Genomic DNA, 15,350 nt, shown 5'->3' with positions numbered 1-15,350 from the left:
AAAATTAACTCTATTCCAGCCGAAACCAGGACAGCGGTGTGATTTAAACACATGCCAGTGAAGACTGAGGCAAAAAAGTTGTTGAGTACCTCAGCCTTCTCCATATCCCTGGTAATGAGGTCTCCTGTTTCCTTCCAGAGAGGGCCCACATTTTCCCTAGTCTTCCTTTCATCACCGACATAGCTATGGAAGCTTTCCTTGTTGCCCTTCACATCCCTGGCCAGGTTTAATTCTATCAGGGCTTTAACGTTCCTAACATGATCCCTGGCTGCTCAGACAATTTCTCTGTATTCCTCCCAGGCTCCCTGTCCTTGCTTCCACCCTTTGTAGGCTTCCTTTTTGGGGCTGAGTTTGTCCAGGAGCTCCTTGTTCATCTGTGCAGGCCTCCTGGTCTTTTTGCCTGACTTCCTCTTTGTTGGGATGCATCACTCCAGAACTTGGAGGAGGTGATCCTTGAATATTAACCAGCTTTCTTGGGGCCCCCTTCCCTCCAGGGCTTTATCCCATGGTACTCTACCAAGCAGATCCCTGAAGAGGCCAAAGTCTGCTCTCCTGAAGTTCAGGGTAATGAGCTTGCTGTGCATCCTCCTCAGTGCCCTAAGGATCTTGAACTCTACCTTTTCATGGTCACTGCAACCAAGGCTGCCCTCGAGCTTCACGTTCCTCACTAGCCCCTTCCTGGTGGTGAGAACAAGGTCCAGCAGAGCACCTCTCCTCATTGGCTCCTCTATCACTTGGAGAAGGAAGTTATCAACACATTCCAGGAACCTCCTGGATTGCTTATGCCGTGCTGTATTGTCCCTCCAAGACATGTCAGGGTGGTTGAAGTCTCTCATAAGGACCAGGACTTGTGAAGGAGTGAAGGGTTTTGTTTTGATGTGAATTGTGTTTAGATTATTACACTGCTTACTTGCTGGAACTTCACCTTAATTTCATATTAAAAAATGTCTCAAAGATTTAAGAACAAGTTTATAAAAACATAGGGTTTTAGCACTGCTTGTCACCTCTGAGTTGTGACATTTATGATTGACTTATGGACTCTCCATTCCTGCAGAATTTTACTGATGACACAAAGCACACTGTCCAGATTGAATGAGTTCAGTCATGTCTACCCTGATCTTCAGCTCTTTCTTGTCACCACAATTCATTTTAGGAGAAGTAGATATTCAAGTGTTTATCCAATGTGATTTCCTGCCATGGAAATGAAAGATGGAAATGTCTTCTGTTCTATATATGTATAAACGATGCATAGCCATTACAAATCTTGCTTTCACTATTACCTGGACATGCAAGAGATCAGATATCTGTGTGCTATATAGTAAATAGACTTGGGAAGCAAAGTACAGTAGCTTTCTGGGAAAACTGGTGGAAGGCTTATTTTGAAGCCAAATGCTTCAAAACCCTTCCATTTTCTAAATTACTGGTAAAACATTTGTGTTAATGTTGTATATTATAAATATGATACATTTTTGTTGCACTAGTATAATTATTTTCATGCTGATTTCACATTTTTTAATTTGTGTGGGAGGGGAGGTAATGTGTAGCCCTTTGAAGAGGAGGGAGGCAGCAAGATTCTTGCTAATGGTTTCATGGTAGTGGAAGCCTGGATTTGTTGCTTTGGGCATTTTTCCCACCTTCTTGTTTTCCATTTCACAAAAAAATCTTACAGTTGTACAAGTGTATGCATTTTTCTCATGGTCATGGATCAAGACATCTGATGATCTATAGATTCACTTGGTCTACAGTTCAGAGGCTTTGAGAGGGAGGAACCAGTATTCTCTTTTCTGGTCAATTTACAGTCTTTTGCTCCCACTCACAAAAAAAAAAAAAAACAAAACCCAAACCTAAAAATCTATATAGATATATCTCCTAAGACTAGCTAAAGTACCACTATAATCAGTTGGCTTACAAGGTCACAACTGATGCAGGTTTTCTGAAGGAGAGCTACGCAAGCTCTCTACCTGCCTGCTGAATGGATCATGAAAGCATTATGAAAGGAAACTATTTGTTTCAGTGTTGGCCAAATTCTTTGCATTGTGAATTAATAATTTCTAGTTTTCATAAATGAAAACACTGGAATTATCTAAAAGGCTGAAACCTGCATTTCATAGTCAGGGACTGGCATATTTGAAGTTTTGTTTCAGAAGTGCCGTGCTGTCATCTTTCACAACCTGTACTGAGTTTTCTAAAATGATGTGTGATGCAAAGTGATCCTAAGTAAACCCATTTGTAATTTTGTTTGTATACTATTGTAGCAACCTTAGGATCCTGAGAACGAATCTAATGTAGTATATCAATGCTAAAGAGATGCTTAAATGTTCTTGTACTGGATGCTGCAGAATCTGAAGGATGTTCAGAAGTATGTTGTTGCAGCTGCTGTTATTCTACTAATGCAGTCATACTACAACTGCTTTCCAAGATTTTTGAAAGCTAATACAAAGAATTAGGCTCTTAACCCCATATTTTTCATCTAAATAACTATTTTTTTTAAGTGCAGCAGGTTTCCCCTGAAAAATTTGAAAAACTTAATGTTATTATTTTCTAGCTATTGAGGAGTAAGCAAGAGGAGTAAAATACACTCTTCATCATAAAAAAACCCAGGCCTGCAGCAATCCCCCAGACATTACAAAGAATTATTCTGGATTATTGTTTTTAATTGTATACACCAGTTGCTACTATTGTTCCCTGTTCTCTGTGTATTCTGCTCCTCAGTAGATCTTTGAACTGGAATTGTTGAGATAAGACCTGATGGCATTATAGAAGTGCTAAAAATATTACTTTTTATGAAGGAAAAATGGATTTTAAAGAAAAGTCACTGATGCTAAGCTGAATGAAGGTGTGGCTATGGAATGGTGATAGGACTGTTGCAGATGTGTGATACTTCGAACTTGCATGTTTGTTAACAAATAATTATATGGCTGAGAGGCTGCTGAAATGTTGCACCTGTTCACCTAGACACTGTGTAAACATGAATGTGAAAAATACATTGTTATTCATAAAATAGCTGCAAACGAGGGCAACTTTCAAATATCTGGGCTTGTATTGGTGCTTTCGTGGACTCTTATTCATATATTTTTCTCTATTATAGTGTACATGGGAGAGAGATATGACAGAATGAAAACTAAGGAACCAGCAGGATAGTATAATACGCTCCTAAAGAGAATTTTTATTTTCTCTCTTTCTCTTTTCTAAGAGCTAATGCTGGGTCTGAATGATGCCAGATCTAGTGATGTCTGAATAACTGTCATGTACAAGAAAGGAAAAAAATTTGACAGAGGGAGCTAGGGTATGATCTTGTAGGTGGTGTAGTATTTGCAGCCACATTTAGAAGGGAAGCTGAAACCACTTTTGTTGCTACTGTGTTATGTTGTTAGGGAAAGAACTGCATACAAAGGAAAATGTGGCACATGTAGAGAATGACAATTTGGGTTTACCAGAGAAATTAATAAAAAACTGTAATTATGCTCATTAATATCCTCCCCTACTGGAAAACAAAATGTGAAAGGACCGACCATTACAAAACTAGCACAAACAGTTTGCAATTATTAGCAGCTCTGCCTCTGTTGCATAGGGCTGTTTTCTTCCAATGTCCCTCTATGACATTTCTTCTGAACAGATTGTAGCTCTCACTTCGCCTATGACTAATTGCCTAAGAATCACACCACTTACAACGTAACTCAGCATGACAGAACTTTTGTCTTTGCAAGTATTGGACAAAACCATCCAACGAATTAACTATGTCACTATGAGTATTAAAGTATGTACTTTTAGTTTTCCGCATAACGTAGGCCTTTAATATCAGCCTTACAAGAGAATGTATAAGAGAAGGCCAAAGCATAGCAAGAATTAAATGCCTCATCTGAGATCCTGCAAATGTTTGCTAAAGCTAGTGTTGCACTGCCATTTTGATGCTAATTTTCATTAATATGCAGCTGCTTTCTTCTTCTGTCACTGCAAACTAAGAGCAGTCATTTCCTTATTAAGGTCTATTGTGCTAGCTTGGTGTCCTAAAATACAAACCCATTGTTGTTTTATGTGTAATTGGTTAAATCAAATAATCTATTTGATTCTATAAGCTTTGGCACCAGGATTGATATCTATGAATATGAATGATATCTATGAGTGATGCCATTATGAAATACATTTGTGATTTTCACTCTTTCTTTGTGTGCAGAAGACTTTATATAATTCACCAGAAGAACAGCTTTGGGCTAGGATAGCATCTCTTCTTCCATTTTGCTTCTGTGGAGAGCTTGCATGCTAAAATTATGGTATTGACTAGATAAACATCCCAAACAGCAAAGCACTGATAACCTCTCTGCTGGGTATGTGTGGATGGTGACAGGGAGGGCCACTGGAAGAGATGAAAAGAGCTGTTTCAGACTCTTCTGACAACAAGAAAATTTGATGAGAGGGAACTCAGTAAATGACTGAAGCAAACAGGCTTCTCTTGCTCTTTGCCTAATCCCAGGACCGTCCATCCAGCCCCATTGTGGTTTACTTAACATGTTGCTTCTGCCAACTAATGTAATCAAACAAATAGTTCAGTTGGTAGCAGGCTACCTGAAGGTAGAAGACTGACACATGGTAGCCAACAGAGACTGCTAGTGTTGCACAAAATAATTGTTTTATTTAAAAAAGTAAGAAAAAGCAAAACAAAACCTGTAAATCATGCCAAGAACTCTGATGACAGCAAGTTATTTAGAAATTGCTGGTCTGGATTGTCTGTGCAACTCCCTGTAAGCATCATTCAATGTCTTTAACTGTAATGATGACACAGGGTGTTTCATAGCCCTTTGTTTCAGTCCTAGCCCAGAAGCGACCTGTGTTGGGTGGAAGAGGGGAAGGAGTAGAGAGGATGCAGGCAATAGTAGGAACATTAATTTTAGATGATGGAACCTGCTGGAGATGTAAGAGGAAGTTAAACAGATAGTCATAGGAACTGCAACTGTGAGTAGTAAAAGATTCTTTCACAGACTCTCCGGAAATTGAGAGAGATTTTCTTTCACTGGCATTCACCTGCGTACCACTCTTGGGATGTGCCTGTCAATTTGTGAAACATGTTACCAACAGTATGTGGTCAGCCAAAGGAAAAATTCCATGTAAAAGCATCGGACTGAAGAATACAAAAAATCTAAATTCGACAGCAGAAAAGTCAAAACTTATTTCCTCTAAAGACTAAGGATAGTAACACTAGCATCTCCTGTTCTGTTCTCTCGTCAACTCCTTGTGAAATTTGTTCCTCCAAAATTTGGGTGTTTGCTATCTCAAGTACTTATGGAAGAGCAGGTGGTTGTAAGAAAGCCATTGCTGATCAGGCCACAGAACACATGTGCTACAGTCTCTACTTACGGTGCACTCCAAGACAGATGTCTGAATGAATGTATGTATTCTCACTGCTCTCCCTGCCTTCACTCCACTGAAAAAAAGTTATACAGTTACAACAGATGCTTGTACAGCTTCTGACAATTCCTATATTAGACACAACATTAGTTTATTGCCAGAAACAGATTTACTAGCTCAATGCTCTCCAGTAAAGGAAGTAAGCTGCTGTAAAGGGAATAGCTTTAATTATTCCTGGATTCAAGACAGGAGAATGCCATGAGGTATTACACTTACGAGGGCAGTCAGAAGTCAGAGTTCTCAGAAATTGAGTTGGACTCCAGTTATTTTAATTTAATTCTAGGTTCTAGGACTATAAATCTGTTTTGAAACTTAAAGTTTAGATGGAGGTTTAAAAGAGGACATTCAACTTGCTTAAAATGCAAAAAAAATCAACTCTGCTTAAAACGGAGAGTGATCCTATGCAATCTGCAGTGCAGTTCACTGATTCTTTCCTTGTTCCATTTGATTAATGAAAGCAATGTATTTTCTCTTCTTCTGCCAGTGATTAATACTTCTCCGCGCTTCTTTGTTTTTGGTGGCAGATTGCTGGGGGAGAGATTCCACAGTAAATTGTTTTTGATATCAAGTTTTAAATAGGCTTTGCCAGCCTGCTTATTTTGTGAAAAATACTTCTCAGTCTCCAGTACTGTATAGCCTGGACTTGTGTCAGCTCTATGTCTTTGTTAAAGAGAAGGGGAGTTTAGGAGAGCCCCTTTCAAAGCTTCCCTCACTATAGCTGATAGTGCAAGGTGAAAGAGAACAACTTGGCTGCTGCTTCCTTCCCCATGTCTGCGGGGTAGGCATGTGGGGGCAGCAGGAGTGGCAGGCAGAGATTGAATCATAGTTACGTACTGGCCTCGGTAACAGCAATTTGTTCTTCCAGGTACAGGGCTTGAGTTAATGCCCTACTAGTGGGTGTTTGGGTGGGGACGTAATACTTGGAAACCATTGCTTTTAGTGACACAGGCAAAAGTTGCTCCCTGAATTCTCCTTGGGGGAGTACTGCCTCCAGTACTGACTAGGTATAATTCGTATCACCTAGACCTTGGTGGTGAAGCAGGGCCTATTTTTAAACAGTATTTTGGACTACTGTCTACACTAGTGATTCACATGGTGCCAAGGCTGTTCCTGGACATGGCAATGCAACCATCCATTCATTTCCATTGCTAAAGCTGTTTCTGGATGACTTCTGGCCAAAGCTAAATCTCCCTGATATCCCTGGGCAGAGCCTAGAGTTCAACACAAGCCAAGGAACGACAGGCAGTTCATGCACAGCTGACCTGTTTTGGAGGACAAGAGAGTTCAATAATATAGATGGGGACTGCTGTGCACATGTTGGCCTCCATGCTGCAGAAAGGTACATTTAAGGCAAATTCATTTTACTGTAGTATATGTTGCAGAACCTTCTTTAGTGGGCTCTTAGTTTTTGAGGAATTGTTTTCGATTCCTTGTTTTTTACTGGTGGTAAACTCAACTGATGCTCGATTTCTGCTCATGCATGAAGATAAACTACAAATATATTTTTGATTGTGTTTGCCTTTACTTAAAAGCTGGGAAATACTGAAGCATGTGCAGATGTAAAACTGGTGGCAGTTTGCCAGCATAGCCTTTGATGTTGCCAAACATGAGAGACCTATGTATAGGATAATACAGCTTTCCTTCTATATATGTGATCAAACCACCATGTGCCTGTTTTATTCCTTATCTTAAAAGCAATGTTTTACATTGCAGCCTCCAAAATAAAAATGTAACTATCGAAATGAAATCTAACACACTGCCTTGTGTATAACCTTCTAGTTAGTGTTGAAATAGAAAATGTATTATTTTAGCAGGGCTGCTGAGCCCACAATCTGCAAAAATCCTCTTTGCACTTGACTGTGAGCTCCACCCTTTAAACAAACACTTTGTCCTGGTTTCAGATTGGATTTTTCACTACACAAGTCTCATTAATTAAATGGCAAGAGTAGCTTCAGCCAGTGACCTGTTCTTCCTCCTGCAGCTCCTTGCATGGAGACCCTTTCACTCATAGCTGGTGAAAGCCATTTTTCTTCTGCCTGGCTGAGGAGAAATCTATACAATAGAAAGGACAGCTCAGCCTCCAAACCCAGTCATCACCAAGAGTTGCTTAAAATAACTTGAAAAATAAATGGTTTTGCCTCATCGTCTCCTTTCCTTCCAGTCACGTTTTTGTCAGCTACATTTGCCTGAGAACCCAAAACTCAGACGCGGCATGACATTTCCCTACCTTCCTCCTTCCCTTTCCACAAGCATTTTACCCCCAGCTGTTGCTGTTGCTGCCAGCTCCATTCAATTAACCTCAACAGGAATGCAGTCATCCCTCTGCGGTTAATCCTGTTCAGGATTAATGAACTGTGCTCTAAACCGAGGGAACTGCTAGTAAAAATGAGGTATAATTTCATTAGAAAATTGTGTACTGCTAATTAATGAAGAAGGTCATTTTAGGACTTGGCAGAATTGAGTTTAACTGGAGAAAAAAAAAACCCCACAGAGCAATTATGTGAAGTTTGCTACTTTCTCTTCGGTCTCACTCTCTCTGTGGATATCTTTTGTCACCACATGTCCTGTTTTCCATCTCCCTCCCATCAGGTCACCACCAAGGCATGTCACTGGGAAGCATGGAGTAGAAGCAGCAGTAAAATGAGGCAACTTGTTGTGGAGTCACTCGTTTCTTCATCCTTTGTTTCTGAGTGATGAACACTGTGTATAATGTGATTTATTTAAGTGTTAAAAAACAGGGACTGGTCAAAATACTGAGGTCATTTCTTCTCCAGTTACAAACCAAGAAAATTCCTGGTATTTGGCTTTCATGCTGGTCCTGGTAAAGTCTGCAGTCCTTCAGTTTCTCTGTAGTGCTTGTTCTATACATCTGAGCAAAGGCTTGGGCGATATCTTAGATAGGTTCAGCCTTTCACTTTCTGGATATCAAAAACAATCACAATGGACACCTAGAGAAAGTAAAGTAACAAGGAACTTCAGCAAGAAAGTAACTGACAAGCCAGGGTGGTGACAGGGGAAGGGAGAGAAAACAGGTGAATAGCTGGTGTTTAAAAAACAAGATCAGAAAAGGCAGCTCATCAAAAGTTTTCAAATTCTGTTCCTGTCTGGTCATGCGCAGCTTTGTTTATTACTTCAGAGCTCTTGACTCTTCCATTATATCATATTAATTAGTATGCATCTTGTAAAAGATCAGGTAAATATCGTGACTTCCAATATTTCGTGTCACTTCACTGAAGGAGGTCTTATCATAAAGTAATGAATTACACAACTGTCATTCAGATATTTTGATCTTTTATACCAAAAAAACTGTGGTTTATGGTACTTAACTCTTTAAACCATGCTGTTGTAATTAGTTTTTTCTTGCAAAAAAATTACATGGGTCCTTCTAAGTTCAAAAATATACTTCTGACTCTCCAAGTACAAGATATCCATTCTGGGAAGGATATATCTATAAAAAATAGATTGAATCCAGGTTTTGAATGTAAAACTAAGCCTAATGACTGGAATTTTCATAATATGATATTGAAAGAATTTTCTGTACAACATATTGTAATGTGCCAAATATCCACCAACCACAAAATGTGCAAGTTTGTATTCTGCACATATAAAGGAGGAGGAGTCGATACATTTGAGTCAAAGTTCCTCAAAGTGTTTTGTTTAAGTGCCAGAGCCAGCCAGAGTGCTAGCACACATGCTTATGTTTTAGCATATGAGTACGGAAAGTCAGCCAAGCACAAAAAAAAAGTCAGTTGCAGTTATTTTTGGGATGGTACTTTGGTTTTTATATACTCCACTGTTATATTTATAGATTCAAAAGAATTTACGTCTTATCTTCAAATGTAATTACCACAGAGGACACGGAGCATGAGATTTTCACAGCAGCCCAAGGAAACTGAGGACCCAGTTCTTAGTAGGCAGGAAAATAATATGCTGAGACTGTTTTGAACATGCTAATATCAAGCACCCGTACAGGAGAATTCTGTTACTTGATGTGGGTTTGCTATAAGCGAGCCAGCTGACAAAGTTTTTGCAATACTAAGAGGTCTTATAGTATAGTGAAATATGTCATATCAACTTCTGTTTGTCATGAGAAAGAATGTGCTTTCTAGATGCTGCGGGGGGCAGGGGGGAGTCCTGGACAACATTATGGGTCAAATGCTCAATCCTTTTATGTCAAAGGCAAAGTTTGATTTAAATGAGACCAGAATGCATGGGCATGTGCTAAATCGGATGGTTTTAAATGCATGCCACTTGAGATTGCGGAAGAAAAAACACGCTCATAAATAGTTGTGATTTGTTTGAAGTCAGAGCACTATTCTCTCTGTGGGTCTATTTATAGTTTCAGGATAAGAAATTCTTATGCTCAGTATCAGGAACTGATGAGTGAGACTTTCACATACTCAGAAGAAAAACATGAGTTGTAATTTTCTGTTTCTTCAGCCTAAAGAAAATTCATGAGTCTTGTAGCTGGGATATAAAATTAATCCTGCTTACTTAGGAGGACCTTAGTCACACCCTTGCAGTTTTCCACTTGAACTATAGTATCTGTAGTACCCAAAGGAGTCAATTCTTACACAATGTTTTTCATCTGGCTTTTTCTTCTTGTTAAAATAAATCTGTGATTTTGCCAGTGACCAGATTTTAATGTCATTTTTTTGTATTTTTAATTTTTATTCTGTTGCTATATTAAGACCAGGAACACAAACAGATTGTTGTGAATCCTGAAGTGTTCCCTTTTTTTGCTGCTGGAGTCCAGTTCCATACAATATTAGCAATCAGCTTCTATGCCAAAGCCAAGCGGTGACAGTTGCAATAATGAATATTTGCTGCAGGCCACTGGTATGAAAATAGCACAGTGCTGCAAGCCTGCGTCACCAGAAACAAATCTTCCACTTGACTGTGACTGAATTTCCAGCTCGATTTTAGATCATTTATTATTAAAATAGTTCTTAAAGCACTGTCATAATATAATGTTAAGAAATGCTGATTCGGTCTTCAAGGCATCAATTCAAATGCCTTCCTACTCCTTTTTGGTGTTTTGGTTTGGTTTTTTCATCCCTTACACCTTTAGTGCTGTACCCTGTATTTAGGGCACTGAACTATGTACAGGCAGCAGCACTGTAATATATTCAGAGACACACGTGCTGGTTAGGTTAGAAGTTCTGGTGAGAAGAGGATTTGAATTTCCTCTTTGTAAGCTTACTTGACAGCTTTTAGAATGTTTTCTCCTTAATTCCTGCAGATAATTCTAAAGTTTATATGAGGATGAGCAGCTCTGTATCTTTAAATGTGTCATGGCTTTTACATGGTGAATTTGGATGGTGTTTTCTTGTATATGTTTTGATGTCAGTAATGCATTTACATTGGTGGAATATATGCTGTATTAATATAGGGCACCTTTTGAAAGTGCAGAATATACGCACCAACCTTTCTTTTTTCTTTTGGCTGAAGAATATGCTGATGACATTTACCATTTTTAGTTTAATTTTTATATACAGTGCTGCTTTCAGACATGTATATCAAAATACCCTCAAAAAGACTAATATAATTGATTGTATTTTCTTTTCACTTTAAAATAATTACATAGTGAAATATTAGATTAGCATAGATATAGGAGATCAGATGTTTGAAGCAGAATAAAATCTGCAGTTATTTAAGGGTTTTTTTGTTTGTTTGTTCATTGCCTCAGGTTTTCCTATGGAAAATAAAGAAATTATGATCTATAATTTGCTTACGGCAAAATACTGACCCTTGCACTGCAAAGCTGGTAATGGTGATTGATGTACATATCTAATTTGCTGCAAGATTAGAGTGAGCACCAACCTTGCCATCAATCCTGAGAGAATGTTAATGTCTTCTTTTTCTTTTCCTTCCCTCTCACTGGTGCCATCTGCCCCCTGCCTTCCTTTTCACTGGGAAAGTACATTGGCTAGACCTACTACTGTACAGTAGTACCAGGATGGAGAAACTGAAGTTTTAAAAGCAGTGTTTTGTACTGCTGGGAGTGGGCTTTTGAGGAAAATAATTTCACTGCAGCAAGTTTCAACTGAAGGAAAGCCAACATTGACACGGATTCTCTGGGATGGGAGAGGAGCGACTAGTTAAATGTATAATTTTGTGAACAGATCTACAAAGGCTTCATTTACTCATCAGTTTCCCAACAAAAGGCTTAATATTTCAAAATAGTATTTTTCTTTTGAAACATTATTGTTGGTCTGTAAAATATAATAAACAAGAACAGAATGTTCAGCAAGGTAACACCATTCCTTCTGCACCAGTATTGGACATCCCCAGTACCTTCAGGATATAACCACTTCCAGACTCACTTTCAGGAAAAAAAACCCTACTTTGATTAGACCTTGAGTGGGACCTTATTTTTGCTATATGCTCTAATGCCTGGCAATACATAGAATATTCACATGACAGACTCTGCTTTCTGGGTTCTACAAATAATTATTTTTAAAAGCCCTCTGGGAGAATACGTAGAAACATTTCAAAATACACAATGTATAGAAATAGGGCTTGAGTGGTCCTATTCCCACTGACTGAAAGGGGATCATACCTGGGTTGCTACAGCAGGTATTTGTTCAGCCAGTTCCAAGTCCTCCAGTAGGCAATATTTCCGGATCTCCGGAGGAAGACTATTCTCAGGTTTTACAAGCTTTAATATTAGAAAGAATTTCCTGATGTCTAATCTAAGCTTCTCTTGCTTTGTTCCAATAGTCCTTGTTCTATTGGAAGGGATCAAGGAGAAGAATTTATTCTCTTATTTTTAGCTGCCTTCTACAGATATGAAAAATGTTGTCAGTGTTTACCCTTCATCTTCTGTATTCACAGTCCATATTTTCTAAACCTCTGCTTTGTTTTGGCTTCCTCCCTCGCAACCCTTCCCTTGTTGGTTTGCATTTGTATTGCTGCTGAATTAACAACAAAGCAAGTAATTGTTCATTTTTGACGTTGCAGTCCCCAGGCTGGACACAGGGCCTCCAGTGCTGATTAGAGGAGAAAAAAATACCTCATAAATATTTCACTTTGCACTTTCAATATGGTGGGGACCTTTTTCATAACACGATGATGTAAGAGATCTGTGTTCATCTTGTTATCTGCTACTGAAAGCTTTTTCTGAAAAAACAAACCAAAGAACCCAAAATCAATCAATCAAAGAAACAAAAAACACAAAAGCAATACTGGGGCTGTTCTTCATCCTGTTTTAATAGACCAGATTAATCCTACTGAGTGTGGATTCCTGCAATTGCCTTTACTGAAAAGCATCTAATTTTCTAGACTGTTTCTCCAATGCATTAAAATTGTTTTGAATCATGTCTCCCAGTGTGTTTGCTCTTGCTCCCTGTTTGGTATTGTCTTTTAAGTTAATTGACGTGTTTGTCATTAATGAAGTTATTGAAGAGTGTTAGTCTGAAACACACCTCTGGAACATCAGGTAGTTGTGTCCATCCTGCATCACAGCGTATACTGAGATCTGTAAGCCAAAGGATTGTTATTTTGCCTGTTCTTCTATATGGCAATGGATAAAGCATAGTATAGGTAGAGCACCACTAACACCAAGGGATGTATGAAACCGAAGTGAGCTGCCTATGTTGGAAAGTACCCAATTCCAGGAGTATCTCAGTAAAGTAACTAAGATTTCTTACAGGGGAAGCTGCTACTCAGTAGACTTAATATGACAAAATACAACACTGCAAAGGCAGAACAGCTCCTGTCCCTTCTCTCCTTCTCCTGTCCCTTACTTGCCATCTTCTCCACTGGCTCAGAGCTGGATCTTACTGTCCTCTACCCTGCTAAGTATGTAACTACCAAATGGCACTGCCATATCCAAATGTCATGTATATATTATTCAAACAAACAATATCATTGTGTATTTTGTCTCTCTTGGATTTGAAAACTACAGAAAAAGCACAAGTTGTTACATGCAAGCACTAGGTTTCCAAATAGATTTAGCTATATAACATGCTTCCAGTTTTTCCAAACATACCACTGATAACACAGAACAGGAATCTTACTAGAGTTTGTGTAGGTCTCAGATATTGAATGTTGCATATTTAATTACTATTATTAGTATGTGTTGTTAGTATGCAATAATGGATAATAATAATGCATGGATAAAAGTATACTGTGTATTAATAATTGCCTTCATTCATTTAATGTTAGTTTTGGCTAATATCAAGTGAAATATCAATTTGTTTTATTTTATCAGATATCAAGAACATACAATTATTTTCATTTTAGTTTTATTAGTACAGGATGTTAAAAATTTAACTTGGCTACTCAATCAGTGTAAGTATTATGCAGTACTAGGGCAGTTTATGCATCTGAAGTGCTGCATATAAATTTTAACTGCCTATTGTACAGGTAATTTACATGACCTCTTTTAGTGGATTATCTTTCAGTTGTACAGTACAGTCGTAATGACCTGTCTTTTCAGTTTATGAATTCTGTATTTACTGGGTGTTAGCAGAATGCAGGAGACAGAATACGTGGCATTTTGATACATGGGAGTACTGTATTTTGTAACCACACAAAATACAAAGAATAAGGTCAGATTTAGTTCATTACCGTCAGTCAAACCATCACCAACACAATCTGGCTCTCTGTGTGGTTACAGCATTAGGATGCAAACAAGCAAATGCCAAAGGTCACAACCTTTTTTTTTGTTTCCTTGCATCTCTTCTCTTTGCCCACAGACGTTACCACAGGGACACCAGCAATATCAACAACGACAACCGTGGAAATCCGGAAGAGCAGCGTTATGACAACTGAGATCACCTCTAAAGTGGAGAAAATCCCCACGACAGCCACTAGCAGTACCACATGCCCTTCCGTTGAGACTGAGGAAGAAAAAGCAAAAAGACTGCTGTACTGTTCACTATGCAAAGTCGCTGTCAACTCTGCCTCACAGCTGGAGGCGCACAACAGTGGTGAGATGGAGCAGTGCTTGCTTGCTTCCTTTTTTTCCTTCTGTCTCAAGAGCTCTGCAATTTTCTTCCCCTGAATAGATTAGATCTCTTGCAGCAGGGGACAAAGAGGTGGCACAAAACTGGCAATTACATGGAATTCATTAACTATTAAAGAATAAAAATGACAGGCAAAGAGGCTTTCATAAAGAGGGAAGAAAGGAATTTTATTGCATGCAAGTTACCCATTTTCTTACATTTTAGCTTTTGCAGCTTCCAAACCTTATAGAGCTAAATGACAGCTCATGCTTCATTACCTTTGCTGTTCAGAGTTTGCATACTTTTGTTTGTGCCAGCTAGCAAACTGAGTATGAATGCCATTAGTTTTGTTTGAAATCTAACAAATTAAGGCTGAAAGAGTCAGAGTTCAATTATGAGAGTTAGAATTCTTAGCTCCATATTGTCTGTTAATAACTTGTTAAAATTATGTATATTTTTCCTTTGTTTTCATCAACTGATAGCAACTGCTGCATGAGAGTTGAATGGGTAATTCCTTACCTCCATCCTTCTTCATTTTTAAGCCTTTTCTTTTTACTAGAGCTAGTCGCATCCATAAGTTCCAGTACTAAAGAGCCATCATTCACAGTCACTATTTTAAGCATCTTATTGATTGGCTTTGTGGTGAGCAGGGTTAAAAGATCTTCAGATTTAATATGGTGGCAATGACCACCTATAACAGTCCGGCAGGAAAACTCCTGATTTTGGATGTCAGGGGTTACCTGCCAGCAGAGTAAACAGAGTTAGGAGGCAGGCAGAGAACCTTCAGTTTGAAAGATAGAGACAGTGATGCAGCAAGATGATCAATGGTTTTATGATGTAATAAAAAAAGAAGTAACTTTGGCATGTCTATAAAATACACTTAAATTAAAAAGGAAATGATAATTTGTTGCTATTCATGAGAAACAAAGCCTAATTAGTTTTGAATGCTATGTTTGTTTTATGCCAGATCTTCAACTAGTGAAAATTCAAGTTCAT

The 15,350-nt window shown here is 38.5% G+C and overlaps 1 protein-coding gene across 1 annotated transcript in view; it reads left to right on the top strand.

Annotated features, from left to right (window-relative positions):
* The window catches only part of ZNF385D (zinc finger protein 385D), a 454,445-nt gene that overhangs the window by 432,504 nt on the left and 6,591 nt on the right, over positions 1–15,350 (top strand). Inside the window, exon 6 of the mRNA XM_075705630.1 lies at positions 14,106–14,339. Coding sequence (XP_075561745.1) covers positions 14,106–14,339 — 234 coding nt within the window. The remainder of the gene's footprint in view (positions 1–14,105; positions 14,340–15,350) is intronic.

This window comes from Pelecanus crispus, chromosome 2 (assembly GCF_030463565.1).
Source record: "Pelecanus crispus isolate bPelCri1 chromosome 2, bPelCri1.pri, whole genome shotgun sequence".
Lineage (NCBI taxonomy): Eukaryota > Metazoa > Chordata > Aves > Pelecaniformes > Pelecanidae > Pelecanus > Pelecanus crispus.
Note: the sequence above shows the minus strand (reverse complement) of the source record. Positions and strands in the feature narration are given on the sequence as shown.